This window comes from Ursus arctos, unplaced genomic scaffold (genome assembly GCF_023065955.2).
Source record: "Ursus arctos isolate Adak ecotype North America unplaced genomic scaffold, UrsArc2.0 scaffold_24, whole genome shotgun sequence".
In the NCBI taxonomy this organism is placed as follows: domain Eukaryota; kingdom Metazoa; phylum Chordata; class Mammalia; order Carnivora; family Ursidae; genus Ursus; species Ursus arctos.
In genome coordinates this window covers 19,966,738-19,981,594 of record NW_026622919.1, presented here as the reverse complement: position 1 = coordinate 19,981,594, position 14,857 = coordinate 19,966,738, and the positions used below count along the sequence as shown (strand labels likewise).

Genomic DNA, 14,857 nt, shown 5'->3' with positions numbered 1-14,857 from the left:
TCCCATAACGCTGGGATCACGCCCTGAGCCGAAGGCAGATGCTTAACCGCTGTGCCACCCAGGCGCCCCCCTAGATGACCCTTGACCTCCAAGTCAACAATAGTGGGTGTCCACAGACTCCTCCCCTACCCTTGTTTCCCCCAGTTCACCCATTGCTCACTAGGGCCCACCTCCGTGGCCACAATCAGAACACACTCCATATCTGAATCAACAAGCTTTATTGGTCAGGCAGGGGTACGGGAAAGGGACCGAAGCCAGGAACTGAGGCTGCAGGGGGATCTCTGGGGGGAACTCTGGGGGGCCGGCCAGGGGGAGCAGAGTTCTCAGCGGGTGGTTTGGTGGACCTGCTCGCGGGAGGAGATGACCTTGCCGTCCTGGACCTCTTCCACAATGGTGCGCACCTGGCGGGTGGTCACGGCTGCCGGAGACAGTCAGAGGTGGGCAGGGGCCGAGAGACCCTGGCTCAGCCCCCCACCCCCTGAGTGGAGCCAGCTCTTTTCCCCACAGCCACTTGCTGTCCACACCTCTGCTCGCCTCTCAGTATCACATCCAGACACGTGTCCCTCCTGTTCTTGCCACTCCCTCTTCCATGCTATCCCTGTGCCCCTGTATGAGTCCAGCCTCCCAGATGGCTGGTTTGATCCTGACCCACTGAGGCCTTCTACAAGACTGGGCGCTGCCCAGTGGAGTCTGTCTCCTGTCTCCCCCATCACCAGACTGGGGCCTCCAAGACAAGAACCAGATCTGCATCACTCGCATTAGACTAGATACCCAGGGCCATGATCTTATCTTCCCCATCAGACAGATCTGGAGGACAAGGACCATGTCCCTTTCTCCCATCAGACTAGAGATCCCAGGGACAGGACTGCATTTGCTCATCTGTAGGGTCTCAAGAACAAAGACCCCGTGAGACCATGTCCCTAATCTCCCCATCAGAAGAGGGTCTCCAGAGCTAGGACCATGTCTCTCATCAGACTAGGATCTCTAGGGTAAGGACCATGTCTCTGCCCTGCCCCTCATCTGATTCCCCTGAGCATCAACCCTGAGCCCTAACAGGTCCTTTCCCCTACCCCTGCTGGGGATCAGGCATCATTTTCTGGAGATCCTGGGGACCCTTCCCAGCAATATTGCCTGCCCCGTGCACCCCCACCCTCAGCTACCAAGATCCTTACGTTCTTTGGGCTTGTACTGGGTCAGGCTGGAAAAAAAAAAAAGAGAGAGAGAGAGAGAGACAGAGAAGAGATTAGATTTGGGTCTGAGAGCTCCACCCCCAGCCCAGGCCCCCAGTCCTGGCCCCTGGCCCCCAACTCACTGGGCGTCCTCGCCCTCCAGCAGGCGGCGGTAGGTGGCGATCTCCTGCTCCAGCCGCGTCTTCACGTCCAGCAGGATCTTGTACTCCTGGTTCTGCTGCTCCATCTCGCAGCGCAGCTGGGCCAGCTGCTCCTCCACGTTGCCGATCAGCCCCTGGATCTGGGACAGCTGCACGCAGTAGCGGTTCTCTGTCTCAGCCAGGCTACCCTCCAGGGATGCTTTCTGCAAGAAGGCGGGTGGATCAGGGGTCCGCGAGAGCGGTCAGTGCCCCCTCCAGGGTCCCAGGTGCACCCCGGGCCTGGCAGCCCCCCTACCATGCTGAGCTGGGACTGCAGCTCGATCTCCAAGGCCTGCACCGTGCGCCGGAGCTCGGAGATCTCGCTCTTGCCGCTCTGCACCAGTTCGCTGTTGGTGGCCACCTCGCGGTTCAGCTCCTCTGTCTGCGGACAGGACAAAGGGTAGTGCAGCGTTAGCTGGGAATCCCTTCTCCAAGGCAGACGACCCCCATATGTTCAGCCGTGGGCCCATTCTGTGCCCAGACAGGCACCTGGGGCTCTCCTCATTCCCCATAACCCCCCTGGACATGGTCACCTTCCTGACGTCCCCCGGGCTTCTCAGGCCTCCTCCCAGACCTGACAGTGGGAGCAGTGCCTTCTCACCAGCATCCCACTTCCCGAAGCCCAGAAACCTTTGAAATGATGTGAAGCTTTATCTTTTGTCCCTCCAAGTAGAAGGCACTAGAATGGACAGCTTGAGGACCAGCCAGGATATCAACCAGTTCTTTGGTGCCAGTTCCCGACCTCTTAGAGAGGTGGAAGCTCTTGGGGTCTTTACCTTCTGGCTTTATTCCTGAGGGGGGCTCTCCACCCACCCCCAGATCCCAGCTTTGGCCAAGCTCCTGGCCTGTGGATGCAATGGTGATCCTCTGAAGTCCATGTGGCTCACTGAGGATAGGGCACCCCAAGACACCAGGTACTGGGCATCCGTTGGGACTCAGTCCTTGCCCCCCACCCCCTGGGAGAGGCCTCTGGCCTGCAGCAGTCCCCACCTTGCTGAAGAACCAGTCCTCAGCGTCCTTGCGGTTCTTCTCCGCCATCTTCTCGTACTGGTCGCGCATCTCAGACAGGATGCGGCTCAGGTCCACACCGGGGGCGGCGTCCATCTCCACGTTGATCTCACCGCCCACCTGGCCTCGCAGGGCGTTCATCTCCTGCGGGGGAGGGGGTTGTGGGCATGGGCATTCAGGCCTGTCCTGATCTCTTACTTCCAACCCTTCCCAGGCAAACCCCTCCCAAGGAGCCCTCCTTCACTCTGCCTGTTCTCTACTCTCCGCCCCTCCTGTTGACTCTTGTTCATCTGCTCTGTGTGGACTCTGCCTCCACCATCAGACTGGGGGTTCCCTGAGGACAGGTTCTATGTCACCCTCATTAGACCGAGGGCTCTCCAAACATAAAATCTAATTCTTAGGCCTGTACCCCTAAAATATCCCCTCTAATTCCCAAACTTCCACATAGGGTCCAGGTTCAAAGGTTTGAGCTGGAACAAAGAGACCCCCTCACTTATCACTTGTCCTCATGAGGATAGGCAGAGGAGGCCTCTGCAGACCCTGGGAGGGTCCCCAGACGCAGGGCAGCAAGGTGGTACATGGAGGAGGCCACACTGCATGGAGACCACACTGCATACAGGGCAGCCCTGTAAGGCCACCAACCCTGGAGCACCTGCTCTGTGCTCTTCCCACGGCCTCAGCCCCAGAGCCCCGCCACCCCCTCCGCAGCCTCTCTGGCCTGCTGCCCCACCGCCCCACCTCCTCGTGGTTCTTCCTCAGGTAGGCCAGCTCCTCCTTGAGGTTCTCGATCTGCATCTCTAGGTCGGCTCTGGCCAGGGTCAGCTCGTCCAGCACCCGGCGCAGCCCGTTGGTGTCAGCCTCCACGCTCACCCGCAGGGCCTGCTCCGTCTCAAACCTGCACGAGGAACCGGAGACTTTGTCCTGATGCTTGGACATGCGGGTCCATGTCCTGGACAGCACCCGGCCCCTGCCAGGGCTCTAAGAGCTTGTGAGGGTTGATGGGAGGCGGGGGGTGGGCTGTGGAATGGAAGCAAATTGCAGCCCTGGGGCCCTGGGACCACGCAGGGCAGAGCCCCACCCCCAGCCAGCTTCCTGCTGCTCTCTCCTCTGCCTCTGGCCTCCCCTCCCCCTCCCTGCTGAAGCCCAGTGACCTTCAGAATCTGCTGCGTTTGCCACATCCATGACTAAGAGGAGGACTCCCCCAGCCCTAGCTCCTAGCCCTTGCCACAGCAACGTGGTCCTGCGGTGGGGAGGGGTGCCCCAGTTCCTCTGGCCCACGGGCTCTGCTCACTTGGTCCGGAAGTCATCCGCGGCCAGGCGGGCATTGTCAATCTGCAGGAGGATGTTGGCGTTGTCCACAGTGGCCGTGAGGATCTGGGGAGACGGGAGAGCGGTAAGGTCATTGGTAGGGAGGAGCTCCTCCCGGACCAAGGTTATGAGATGGATCTTCCTGCCTGGAGGCCAGGATGTGGCTGCCTTCTCCTGGAAGGCTCCTTTCCTGCCCAGCCTCTCACCTTTACCGGCAGTAATTGCTGGCAGAGGCGGGGCCAGCGGGAGTCCGATGGGCCAAAACTTGCCTTTTCTCCCCCAGCGCCTGCCTCCCCCCACACGGACCCCTCAACTAGAGCAGGCAGCCGGCTGGGAGTGCCCAGCTAGGAAGAGAAGAAAGGCCCCCGGGGCAGAAGTTGTCCCAGAATCCCAGACAGAGAAGGGGAGGTGAACAACCCCATCCTTTTACAGGTGGGGAGATGGTGCCCGAGAGGCTCCTCCAGAAGGGACCCTACAGGACCCCTCGCCAAAGAATAGTTCCAAATCAGAAGTCATGACGCCTGCTAGGCCCTAGCCCAGACTCCAGCTGGCAGCTCTGCCCTTGGAAGTGTGCGAAGCCCCATTCTTGAGGCAGTGGGAGGGATGGAGAAGCCACAGAAATCCCCAAATAAGGCACACAGAGGCTTTCCTGAGGTCCCGCCCCCTCTCTCTACCTCCTCCCAGCAGGTGCCATCAGGAACTCGCTAGACTCCTCAGGCCACCATCACCCCCAAATTCCCCTCTTGCTTCAAGAAGAGAGGTACCCACATACCTGGCAGCCCCATGGGCCCAGCCTCTACGTGCACCCACTCGTCTTATCCTACAATTACATGAGGGGGTGGCAACAAGCCCCATGATGAGGAAACTGAGGCTCAAAGGAGCTCCATGAGGCCTGCTTGTCCCTGGCCCAGCTGCTGCCCCCTCAAAAGGGGAATGTGGGCCACACAGTGGCTTCAAGTTGGGCTCCCAGAGGCCAACCCAGCCAGAGCCACGCTGTCCTCAGCTCCTTGAGATCCTATGGCAGCCGCATAGGCTGACTGCAGGCCATGGTCAAGCGGAGGGGATGGGAGAGAAGAAGTCACCCCCGCTGCCCCCCAGGCCCTGTCCCACCAGCAGGCCCCACCTTGTTCTTCAGGTCCTCGATAGTCTGGTAGTAGTGGCTATAGTCGCGGGCGGGCCCCGGGGCCTGCCTCTGGTACCAGTCCCGGATCTTCACCTCCAGCTCGGTGTTGGCCTCCTCCAGGGCGCGCACCTTGTCCAGGTACGAGGCCAGGCGGTCGTTGAGGTTTTGCATGGTGGCCTTCTCCCCGCCCGCCAGCAGCCCTTCGACAGCCCCAAAGCCGCCGCCGTAACCGCTGCCAGAGCCGAAGCTGTAGCAGCTGGAGTAGCTGCCGCCCCCGAGGGCACTGCCCAGGACCCCAGCTGACCCCAGCCTGCAGGAGCCGGCGCCCAGGCTGCCAGACAGCCGGCAGGAGGTGCGGGACGAGCCGCCCCCCAGGCCGCCCCCCAGGCCGGAGGAGCCCTTGATGGAGCTGGAGGAGGTGAACTGGCGGATGGTGGTGGTCATGGCGGCAGGCGGCGGGCACGGAGCAGGAGGGCGAGAGAGGAGCGAGGCCCAAGGTGCGAGTTGCCGCTGACGCTCACCCGCCTCCTTTATAGGCCGCCAGGTGGGCGTAGCAATTACAACAGGCTCGCTCCTCTGTTTCCATTCCCCTGAGCTTTCATCACCGCTGGCGGCCCGCCAGCTCCCAGGTGGCTCTGGGCCCCCTCCCCTCCCACCATCGGCCTTTGCCTCTCTTCTCCGAACCCTGGTGCTGGGCGTCTGCATGCGCGGGTGCGTGTCTCTGGTCTCAAGCCTGTCACCTGTGATTCAGGCAGGCCCTCCAGCTATGCTTTCCCATGACCTAATACGGAGAAGAGGAGAGGCAGGACGTCACCGTCCCCGGGCTCTCCCAGGCAGCTGCCACCCCAGCCCAGCCCACCTGGCCCCTGTGTCTGGTGGGGAAACCGGTTGGGGAACCAGGCAGCCCCCAGCCTGAGGCTGCTCTCCTCCAGCACACGCCACACCACATGCAGTCCTGGCCCTGGGCCGGCGGCCGGGGAGACAGTGAGGACCGAGAGCCTGTCCCACCTTGGAAACTGGACCTCAACCCACTGGGCTCACCACACAATACGGTGCCTCTCAGGTTACCACCCCATTTCACAGATAAGGAAACTGGGGCTTGGAGAGGGAGAGTGCCCCACTGCCCCCACCTAACCGCAGAACTGGGCTAGCAGGGCTGCTGCATCCTTCACCCCCTGCTATGCCACAGCACCCCACACTCCCCCAGGGGCCCAGCACACTGCCCCGCCCTCTGCGGAGCCCTGACACCAGTGAAACACTCCAAAAGCTAGGATGCCATCCGCCCAGTTTCCTGACACTGCCCCTATTCCCGGAAACCCCGGTGACCCAGCCTCCTCCTCTAACCTTTCCCCACCACCCTGCTGCAGGGGAGAGTCCTGGGCCAGGGCAGGCAAAGAAGAGTATGGTTGTAGATGGGGACAAGGCAGACTGGGAGAAGAGCATCCTAGTAAAAGGGGACTGGAAAAAGGCAAGGACCATGTCGCCTGCCACCCTTCTTATCCCTCTTGTGCCCAAAGAAGCCTCAGGGTGAGGCGAGGGGCATATACCTCAAGACCCAGCCAGCTAGAAATGTAAAGGACACGACCTGAGGGTCTTCCTGGGAACCCCCAGGCGGTCTCCTCCCCCGAAGCCTCCCCCAGAGGCCCACCCCAGGCCCCTGACGGAGCCCCTCAAGATGAGCCCTGTGCCACCCACAGCCGCGCCCTGCCCTACCCACCACTCCCAGCCTGGCCCTGGGTCCCAGGGTCCCCGCAGGCCTGCTGGATGGAATGTGGTCATGTCTCAGGCTGCCGATGGCTTCCACTTCCCGGACAGGCCCAGACAGCCCCTGCCAGCAGCTGAGAGAGATTCCCCAACAGCGCAGCAGCTGCCAAGCCACCAAAGCAAACAGGATGCCCCCCACGCTCACACACACAGCGGCCACCCCGCCCCACGTACGCCCTGAGCGTGGCCGAGCTGGTTTCCGAGGCTGGCTCTGCCGCTGCCACCCCCTCTCATCCATCAACACCTTGGACCACATCTTTGGAAAAACCCCTGCCCAGCCCCCCCCCTCTGATCTTGAACTCAGACCTGCCCCAGGCTGAGGCAGGGAGTTCCCTGCAACAGGCGTGGCTCCCCCAGGAAGTCTATGGGGCCCTTCTAGGGACCAGTCCATGGGGACCCACGGGGACCCACAGTCTGATTCTTAGAAACTTTCCCAGCTTGACGGGTTCTCCCATCCCTCTGCCCTCGCTCTGCTGGCTTCTTCTCTCTGGCCCTCCCGGGAGCCTTGGATGAGGGGGGCAGAACAGACTGGCAGGTGACAAGGGACATCCAAACACTCCACAAACCATCCTCCTCCCCCAGTCCCTCAGCACACACTGGCCTACGCCAATGACCAGACCATATCACACAAGGCAAGGAACTTCAGGCAAAGCTTTAATAGCAGTCACTGGGGCAATCCCAGGAGGCCCCCTCGGGGAGGGGCTGCAGGAAACAGACACAGAAAGGCAACAGCTCTTGGGCGGTAGCCCAGATGGGCACTCGGGGCGTGGCGGTAGCATGCTGTGAGCCTGAGGCGATGGCTGCCCCATGACCCTTGAGGCTGGGCTGTCATAGGCCGAAAGGGGCCTCAGTGGGTGGAGCGGTGCACCTGCTCTCGGGAGGAGACCACCTTGCCGTCCTGGACTTCTTCCATGATGGTGCGCACCTGGCGGGTGGTCACGGTGGCTGCGGGCCGTGGAGGAGGGGACACAGGGAACCTCAGACCAGAGCCCATCCCCCAGCCCCCCCACAGAAGGGTCCTCGGCATCTCCCCACTCCCTCCAGGCCAGATGGGACAGGCTCTTACCTTCCCGGGTGGGCTGTGAGATCAGGGAAGAGGAGTACTGGGTGGCCAGGCTGCAGGGAGGGAGAGGGGGGCCTGTCAGTGCAGGGGTGCCTGCACAGAGCCCAGCCCCCGGAGGAGGAGCAGCTGGGGAGGCCTGGGGCGAGGGGAGAGAGGTCCCAGCAAACCAAAGAGAAATCACAGCTGAGAATACACGGAAAGGATTAGCAAACACAAGGGTCAAAGGCCAGAGGCCCAGCAGGCAGGACAAAAGAAAGGGGACACCCCAAAAGAGGGCCCAGAGGCGCTTTGTGGCTAACCAGGGATTTACAAGAAGCTGAGCAAGAGGTTTTTCCCTATCCCAAAGGGCCCAACAAATAGACTCTATTAAAGCTTGAGAGACTGTGGTTAGACCCTAGGTGGACCGCACTATCGTCAGGGAGCAAAAAGCTGGAATGCGTGACTTAGAGTGGTGACTCCAGGACACTCTCAGCCACTTTCCAGCAGGGCCCTGATCTGCCCTCCCAGCTCCAAACCAGATCACCAGCCACCTGCTCTTCCTCTCATCCCGGGTAATGGTGTCACCAACCACGCAGTCATCAGAACCAGAAACCCAGGGTCATCCGTGTGCTCACTCACCATGTATCGCGTCTGGCCTGCCAGCCACGCTCGCCCCCACGTTCGGGCAACTAGCCCGGCTGCTTCTAACTACAGCACATCCTCTTCTCACACCACCTTCCTTTCCCGGTCCTCCACCCCTGCCTCACAGGAGGGCTGCTCTGGCCTGACTCCCCGCTCCAGCCTCCTGACCAGTGTCCCGAACCCCACCGGGGCCTCTTGACGCATTTCTCCCCGTGCAGCCAGAGTGAATGTTCTGAGACATCTTGATGATAGTACCACTCCTCCATGCAAAAGCCCTCCATGGCTCCCCACTTCCCACACGATCTAGTCCAGATGCTTTCATTTGGCCTTCAACACTCCTCCACAGTGGGGCCCCTGCCAGTGTTCTCAGTTTCACCTCCCGCAAACCTCCGCTCTCCCGGCCTTTGCCAGGGCTGTCCCCTCAGCACAAACGTCCCTGCCCGGATGCCGTGGCCCCAGCCGAACCAAGCATGTGCCCCCCGTGCCCCCCCGCTCACTGGGCGTCCTCGCCCTCCAGCAGGCGGCGGTAGGTGGCAATCTCCTGCTCCAGCCGCGTCTTCACGTCCAGCAGGACCTGGTACTCCTGGTTCTGGCGCTCCATGTCACAGCGGAGCTCACACAGCTGCTGCTCGATGCTGCTGATGAGCCCCTGCAACTGGGCCAGCTGGGCCCCGTAGCGGGCCTCGGTCTCCGCCAGGCTGCCCTCCATCGAGGCTTTCTGTGGGCCAAAGTAGAGGTGGCTGTGTGAGACCAAGCTGGGACCCTTCTCCAGGGCGGGGACCCAGATGGGGGACCCCCCTGGATGGGGTGGTGGGTGCTGCCAGCGCCAGGGGGCAGTAACAGGGGCAGAGAGGGGCCCCTGTCACTGAGTGTGAAGTGACAGCCTGGGTGGGGAATTCGGGTTCTCCGAGTGGGAATCTGCAAGGCTGGGTTCACGCTGGAGTGACGAGTACAGGCCAGGGAGGGCGTGTGGGGCCCCACCATGCTGAGCTGGGACTGCAGCTCAATCTCCAGGTTCTGCACGGAGCGCCGGAGCTCCGTGATCTCCGTCCTGCTGCTCTGCAGAGCCTCGGTGTTGGTGGCCACCTCCCGGTTCAGCTCCTCTGTCTGAAAGGCAGGGTGGGTGACCGGGGCTTGAGAAGGCTTGCAGAGTGGGGGCAGAGGACAGGGTCCACTCCTGAGCCCTGACCTCCCAGACCCCCCCACACCTCTCCCTGGCCTCTGTGGGGCTGCAGACACACGTGCACACAGACACCGTCTGTGCCCGCCTGGCACTGAGCAGATGCACCTTGCTTTGCATTCAACCCTCCTACTGACCGCTGCTCAAAGACGGGGACTAGGTTTTACTCTGTGCCTGTTCCAGTCCTGGGCACTGCAGCTGCTCAGTGTGTGTCTACTACGGGCATGAGTTAGTCATACACACACACACACACACACACACACACCCCTACAAAGTGCTGGGAGAAATCCTAGACAGAGATGACGAGATCTGGATCTGTTCCCCGAGCCACCGTGTGGCTTGTGTGAGCTTGAGGCCTCGCTGAGCCTCCCATTCTGCATCTAGACACGAGCAGTGGGTCCAACTGGTTTCCAAAGGTCCTTCCAGCTGAGACAGGCTGTGGATCTACAAGTTTTCCAGCCCCTACCTGACAGCCAGCACACGTATGCACACATGTGCACACTTGCTCACGCACGGCCACCCACCTTGCTGAAGAACCAGTCCTCGGCGTCCTTGCGGTTCTTCTCCGCCATCTTCTCGTACTGGTCGCGCATCTCATTCAGGATGCGGCTCAGGTCCACGCCGGGAGCGGCGTCCATCTCCACGCTGACGTCCCCGCCCACCTGGCCTCGCAGGGCGTTCATTTCCTGGGCAAGAGGAGAACAGGAGCTCACCTGGGCCATCCCAGAGAGAGACCCCGGGGCCTGCCTTCTCTGTCTCAGGGAGACGGATACAGATGACAGACAGACAGACATAGGCAACCCAGTGATTCCGCCCCTTGAAGATGGAGGCAGATGTGATCTTATCTCAGACACGCAGGGCTGTGACTATGGACCGTCTCCCCCAGCGCGCACTCGGGGATGGACTTTGACCAGTTCGGATGTGCGCTGGGCAAGGAGAGATGCTCACTCCCCAACATGTCAGGGGATAAGCCAGGACAGCCTCACTCCCCCCCTTAAACTCCACCGCCAGCCACATGGTACAAGCAGCCCCACGTTGGTATCAGCCAGACCTCATTAGGAAATGTTAATCTGCTGGGGGGATGCAGTCCCTATGACCAGCCTCAAAGCCAAGTGGAAACACTTTCCGGGCTCCTGCTACTCTAAGATTAGGCTCCCCTAGCGCAGGCCAGCCCAGAGGTCAGCTGAGAAGGCAGCCACACGTTCATCAGTCCTCCTCCAGGGTCTGGGATCCCCATCCTTGAGTTGAGCCTTAGGGTCCCTGGGACCCCAAGACTCTCTGAAAAAGGGAGCTAGGAGAGGTGGCAAAGTGGTGGCATCAGACCTGGGTGTGGCTATGGGTCAGACAGACCTGTGCGGCTTTGAATAAATTCCTTAACCTCTCTGAGCTTGTTTCTTTACCAGTAAAGGGAGGAAAGCGCACCCTGCCCCCAGAGCCGCTGTCAGTATCAGCTGGGATAATCGCCATGAATCACTAGTAATGTGCTGAGCAGATTTTGGTTGTTGTTATGACTATCGCTATTACAATTAATTAGAGTAATTAGCAAGCATGTTCTTAGGCTGATTTGCTCATTAGATAGTTAACTGCCACCACTCGTCAGACTGTGCCTTGAGGGACAAGGGAAGTATCTTTGGCTTCATGCAGGGCCCTCCGAGGGCCTCCCAGGGTCAGGGCCAGGAACCCACCAGAGATGGGAGCTGGATTGAGGGCGCGGCCCTGGCCCAGGAGGGTTTGGGGGCCCCAGTCTTGCTCCCTGTAGGAGTCTCTCCTGCATTCCCCAGGGCCCGCCCCACCTCCTCGTGGTTCTTCCTCAGGTAGGCCAGCTCCTCCTTGAGGCTCTCGATCTGCATCTCCAGGTCGGCTCTGGCCAGGGTCAGCTCGTCCAGCACCCGGCGCAGCCCGTTGGTGTCGGCCTCCACGCTCATGCGCAGGTTCAGCTCCGTCTCGTACCTGGAAGGGGTGGAGGCATGAGCCAAGCAGCACCCCAGGACACCCCCTCGGACACACAGAGAGCTCTGGCGTGCTGAGCCAGACCCACCACCAGCCCCTGGGGGCAGCCCCGGAAGCCCAGGCTCACTTGGTGCGGAAGTCGTCAGCTGCCAGGCGGGCATTGTCGATCTGCAGCACCAAGCTGGCGTTGTCGATGGTGGCCGCCAGGATCTGGGGGGCATAGTGGGCTAGGTGAGCAAGCACCGTGGGAAGGCCCTGCAACACCCTCCTTGCGGCCCTTTGGAGAGGGGGCCAAATAGAGGCGATGAGGGTCCCCACGATCTCCCCCTCTGAGCACCCTGCTGGAGGGCCCAGAATGGTGGGAGCACGAGGCCCAGGCACAGGTAGCTATGAGGCCAGGAGACAGACCTATACACATTCACCCCTCTCCTGCCCAAGCTGCATGGACCTCACCCTCTCTCCCCGCCTAAACTGACCTCTAGGCTCCATTGCCACCTCCTCCAGGAAGCCCTCCTCGACTCCCCATCTGGGTCCCTCCTTCCAGTCACACCTCCTCCCTGCCCATCTCTTTCACAGCACTTCTCCCAACTGTGATTTTTTCCGTGGCTTCTTTCGTTATTTCCTCCAATGGACTCTGTGCTCCAGGGGGACAAGGCCTCATCTGTGACCATTCTCTCCGGAATCCCTAGGCCTGGGCAAAGTACCTGGCCCACAGTCAACCCCCAGGAAACATTGGTTTAATTAAGCAACTAATTAATTAATTAATTAATTAATAAGATAATGACCAGCCCTGGAAACCTGGAGCAAAATTTTCTTTCCCCAAGGGTCATCTGAGAGGTTTAAACAAGAACAGGGAAGGGGCTCCGGTGGGAACAGAGGGTCGGTTATTGGGACTACTGCTGTCGTTGTTTTTGTGAGAAATGCCAAGAGGCTCTACTCAAGAGCCATGTAGGTGGGAGGAGAAGGAGGCCCCGAAATGCTGCCCAGAGCGAGGAGAGAGGAGGTCTCGGTGGAGGTGGCGGACGAGCTAGGAGGAATCTGGATGTTTTTAAGGCTGCGGGCTGACGTGCAGAAAGAAGTAAGAGGAGGTAGCCCCAATAGGCCAAAGTTGCCCCAAGAGCCTCATTCTGGGCCTCTGAGCCCCCTTGAGGGCCCTGTGAAGTGACCTGGGTCAGGCCTTGTTTCCAGATCGAGCCCAAGGGCCAGTTTGTTACCCTTCCCTGGTCTCAGTGGCCTACAGACCTGCCTCCCACCCCCCCTTCCCTGCTCAGGTGGCTGGTTGGGCCTAGCGAGGGGCCCTGTGAAAACCCCCGAGGGCTGCGCTGACTCAGAGGGGCGGAGGCCCGATGCTCGATGCTCGGTGCACTGGGGGCTGGTGGTGAAGAGCTGGCTGACCCCAGAGCTGGGCACGCTGACTCACCAGGGCTCCCCTGGGTTCCCCACTGCTCAGCCCAAGCCCAGTATCTGATCTGGCACTCCCAGGAGCTCTGCTTCCAGGGGGCAAGTGCAGGAATTCCCTTCCTGGCTGAGGTCCCAGGCAGGAGCAGGCAAAGCCCCTCACGGGGCAGCACCGGACCTAGTTTCTCCACCAGGAAAGAGCAGGCCCCAGCCCGGCCTCACCGAAACATCTCCACATTTCTTTGAACTCTCACCTGTCTCTGGGGGCTGCAGCACCAGGGGACCCTCCAGGGGGAGGCTTGTGCAGAAAACCCAGATGCCACAATCACAGAACGCCAAGGCCCTGTTCTTAGAGGTCATGAGCGTGTGGGTGTATGCTGTGTTCTCCTTCAGACTAACTGAGAGAGATGCCTTTCCTTGGAAGCTTCCAGTCGGAGTAGGAAGACCTAGCTCCTTCCCTCAGGGACCCTCAGGGTGACCATTACGAAGAAAGTGAGGAGGACCCACCACGACACCAGCTGGGAGAATATGCCAGACTCCGTGAAATCAGCACAGTGAACAGGGCAGAGACTGAACCACAAAGTGTTGAAGGAATACCAAGATCTGGGGATAAAAGGCAAGTGCCACCCACTCAGGAGGGCTGCCTGGAGGAGGTGAGACAGGCAGACAGCCAGACCCAGAGGGGAACGGAATAGTGAGAAGGAGATATCCAGCCTCATCTCCCAGCAGCCACACCAAACTCACCCACCCCTGTGTCTTAGCCCACACTGTTCTCTGCCCTGGGAATGCCCTCTGCTACCTTCAAGGTTCCAAAGCCTTCCCCACCCACACCTCCATCGCTCAGCCCAAATACACCCCCGCACACAAAGGAGAACTCCAGTCTTCCTGCAGGGGAGGCTCTCCAGACCTGGGGCCTGGGACTGGCACAGGACTGGGTTCTCCAGCAAGTGAGAGAGAGTGAATGAATAAATGAACAGATGAATGATGGAGACCCAGGGCAGAAAGAAATGTTGCAAAAGTTCAAGGTTGGGAGGGATCCCAACTCTGAAGCAGGGCCTAAGAGCAGGGCAGGGAGCTGGAGCTGCCTGGCCCACACACCTTGTTCCGCAGCTCCTCGATGGTCTTGAAGAAGTGGCTGTAGTCGCGGGCGGGCCCGGGCCCCTGCTTCTTGTACCAGTCGTGGATCTTCACCTCCAGGTCGGCGTTGGCCTCTTCCAGGGCGCGCACCTTGTCCAGGTAGGAGGCCAGGCGGTCGTTGAGGTTTTGCATGGTCTCCTTCTCGCTGCCCCCCAGCAGGGCGTCCGAGGAGCTCAAGCTGGAGCCGAAGCCCGCCCCCAAACTGGAGCCGAAGCCCCCACCCAGGCTGCAGGTGTAGCCCCCCCCGTAGCCGCCCCCAAAGCCCGCTGAGAAGCGGGACGAGGTGACCGACATGTTGCCACAGCTGCCGGCTCCCAGGAGGCTGGGGGCCCGGCAGGCGCCCCCAACGCGAACGGAGGACATCCGAGAGAAGCCCCCGCCGGGCACACACAGGCCCTTGACAGAGCCGGAGGTGGAGAACTGGCGGATGCTGGTGGTGGTGGCAGCCATGGTGTCCACAGGTCAGGAGCAGGGTCTGGTCTGGACAGAGACCCCAGGCGGCCCTTTATAGCCAGGCTAAAGGGGGGCTGGGCCCCCAGCCCTTGAAGTCAGAGCCAAAACCCCAGCCATGTAATTTGCCTCTGTACCAGCCGCCCAGGGCCCGGGGCTCAGGCCGGACATGCCGAGTGCAACCCCCGGGGCCCCCTCCCCTGCCTGCTCCTGGCCTGGGCAGGTGGCCTCCTAGCAGCCCATTGTCTGTTCAGAAACAAAGGTGGTGTTGGAGCTGCAGCCCCGGGGGAGGGTGAACCTCCATCCTCAGCCACAATTAGGCAGCTGAGCTCATTCTTGGGGGCAGTCCGGAGAACCCAGCCCTGGGAGCCAGACGGGGCCTGGAACAAGGCTCCACAGGCCTGGAGCCCAGAGGCTGGTCTGGTCCCCCAACCAGCATTCCTGGGCCCCAGGGAAAGGGTGGAGAGATTTGGGGTAACACCCTCT

At 60.9% G+C, this 14,857-nt stretch overlaps 2 protein-coding genes across 2 annotated transcripts; both read right to left on the bottom strand.

Annotated features, from left to right (window-relative positions):
• Positions 1-206: 206 nt before the first annotated feature.
• Positions 207-5,324, bottom strand: LOC113265172 (keratin, type I cytoskeletal 17). Its single transcript, XM_026512274.3, has 8 exons — positions 4,809-5,324; positions 3,669-3,751; positions 3,116-3,272; positions 2,360-2,521; positions 1,626-1,751; positions 1,313-1,533; positions 1,173-1,198; positions 207-418 (listed from the first exon to the last, which is right to left on the bottom strand). Exons 1-8 carry the CDS (start codon positions 5,250-5,252, stop codon positions 324-326), a joined length of 1,314 nt encoding a protein of 437 aa, XP_026368059.1. The 5' UTR covers positions 5,253-5,324; the 3' UTR covers positions 207-323.
• Positions 5,325-8,749: 3,425 nt separating this feature from the next.
• On the bottom strand, positions 8,750-14,215 carry LOC113265681 (keratin, type I cytoskeletal 42). The gene is made up of 6 exons (XM_026513231.3): positions 13,883-14,215; positions 11,514-11,596; positions 11,230-11,386; positions 9,961-10,122; positions 9,238-9,363; positions 8,750-8,974 (listed from the first exon to the last, which is right to left on the bottom strand). Exons 1-6 carry the CDS (start codon positions 14,213-14,215, stop codon positions 8,750-8,752), a joined length of 1,086 nt encoding a protein of 361 aa, XP_026369016.2.
• Between the last annotated feature and the right edge of the window lie 642 nt (positions 14,216-14,857).

Coding starts and splice junctions, on each gene's coding strand:
- LOC113265681 (XM_026513231.3), bottom strand. CDS start 14,215: ATGTCGGTCACCTCGTCCCGCTTCTCAGCGGGCTTTGGGGGCGGCTAC. Junction 11,597..13,882: donor TCGAGGAGCTGCGGAACAAG/GTGTGTGGGCCA, acceptor TATGCCCCCCAG/ATCCTGGCGGCCACCATCGA. Junction 9,364..9,960: donor AGGACTGGTTCTTCAGCAAG/GTGGGTGGCCGT, acceptor CCTGCCTTTCAG/ACAGAGGAGCTGAACCGGGA.
- LOC113265172 (XM_026512274.3), bottom strand. CDS start 5,252: ATGACCACCACCATCCGCCAGTTCACCTCCTCCAGCTCCATCAAGGGC. Junction 3,273..3,668: donor GCGGATGACTTCCGGACCAA/GTGAGCAGAGCC, acceptor TTCCTCGTGCAG/GTTTGAGACGGAGCAGGCCC. Junction 1,199..1,312: donor CTGGAGGGCGAGGACGCCCA/GTGAGTTGGGGG, acceptor TTTTTTTTCCAG/CCTGACCCAGTACAAGCCCA.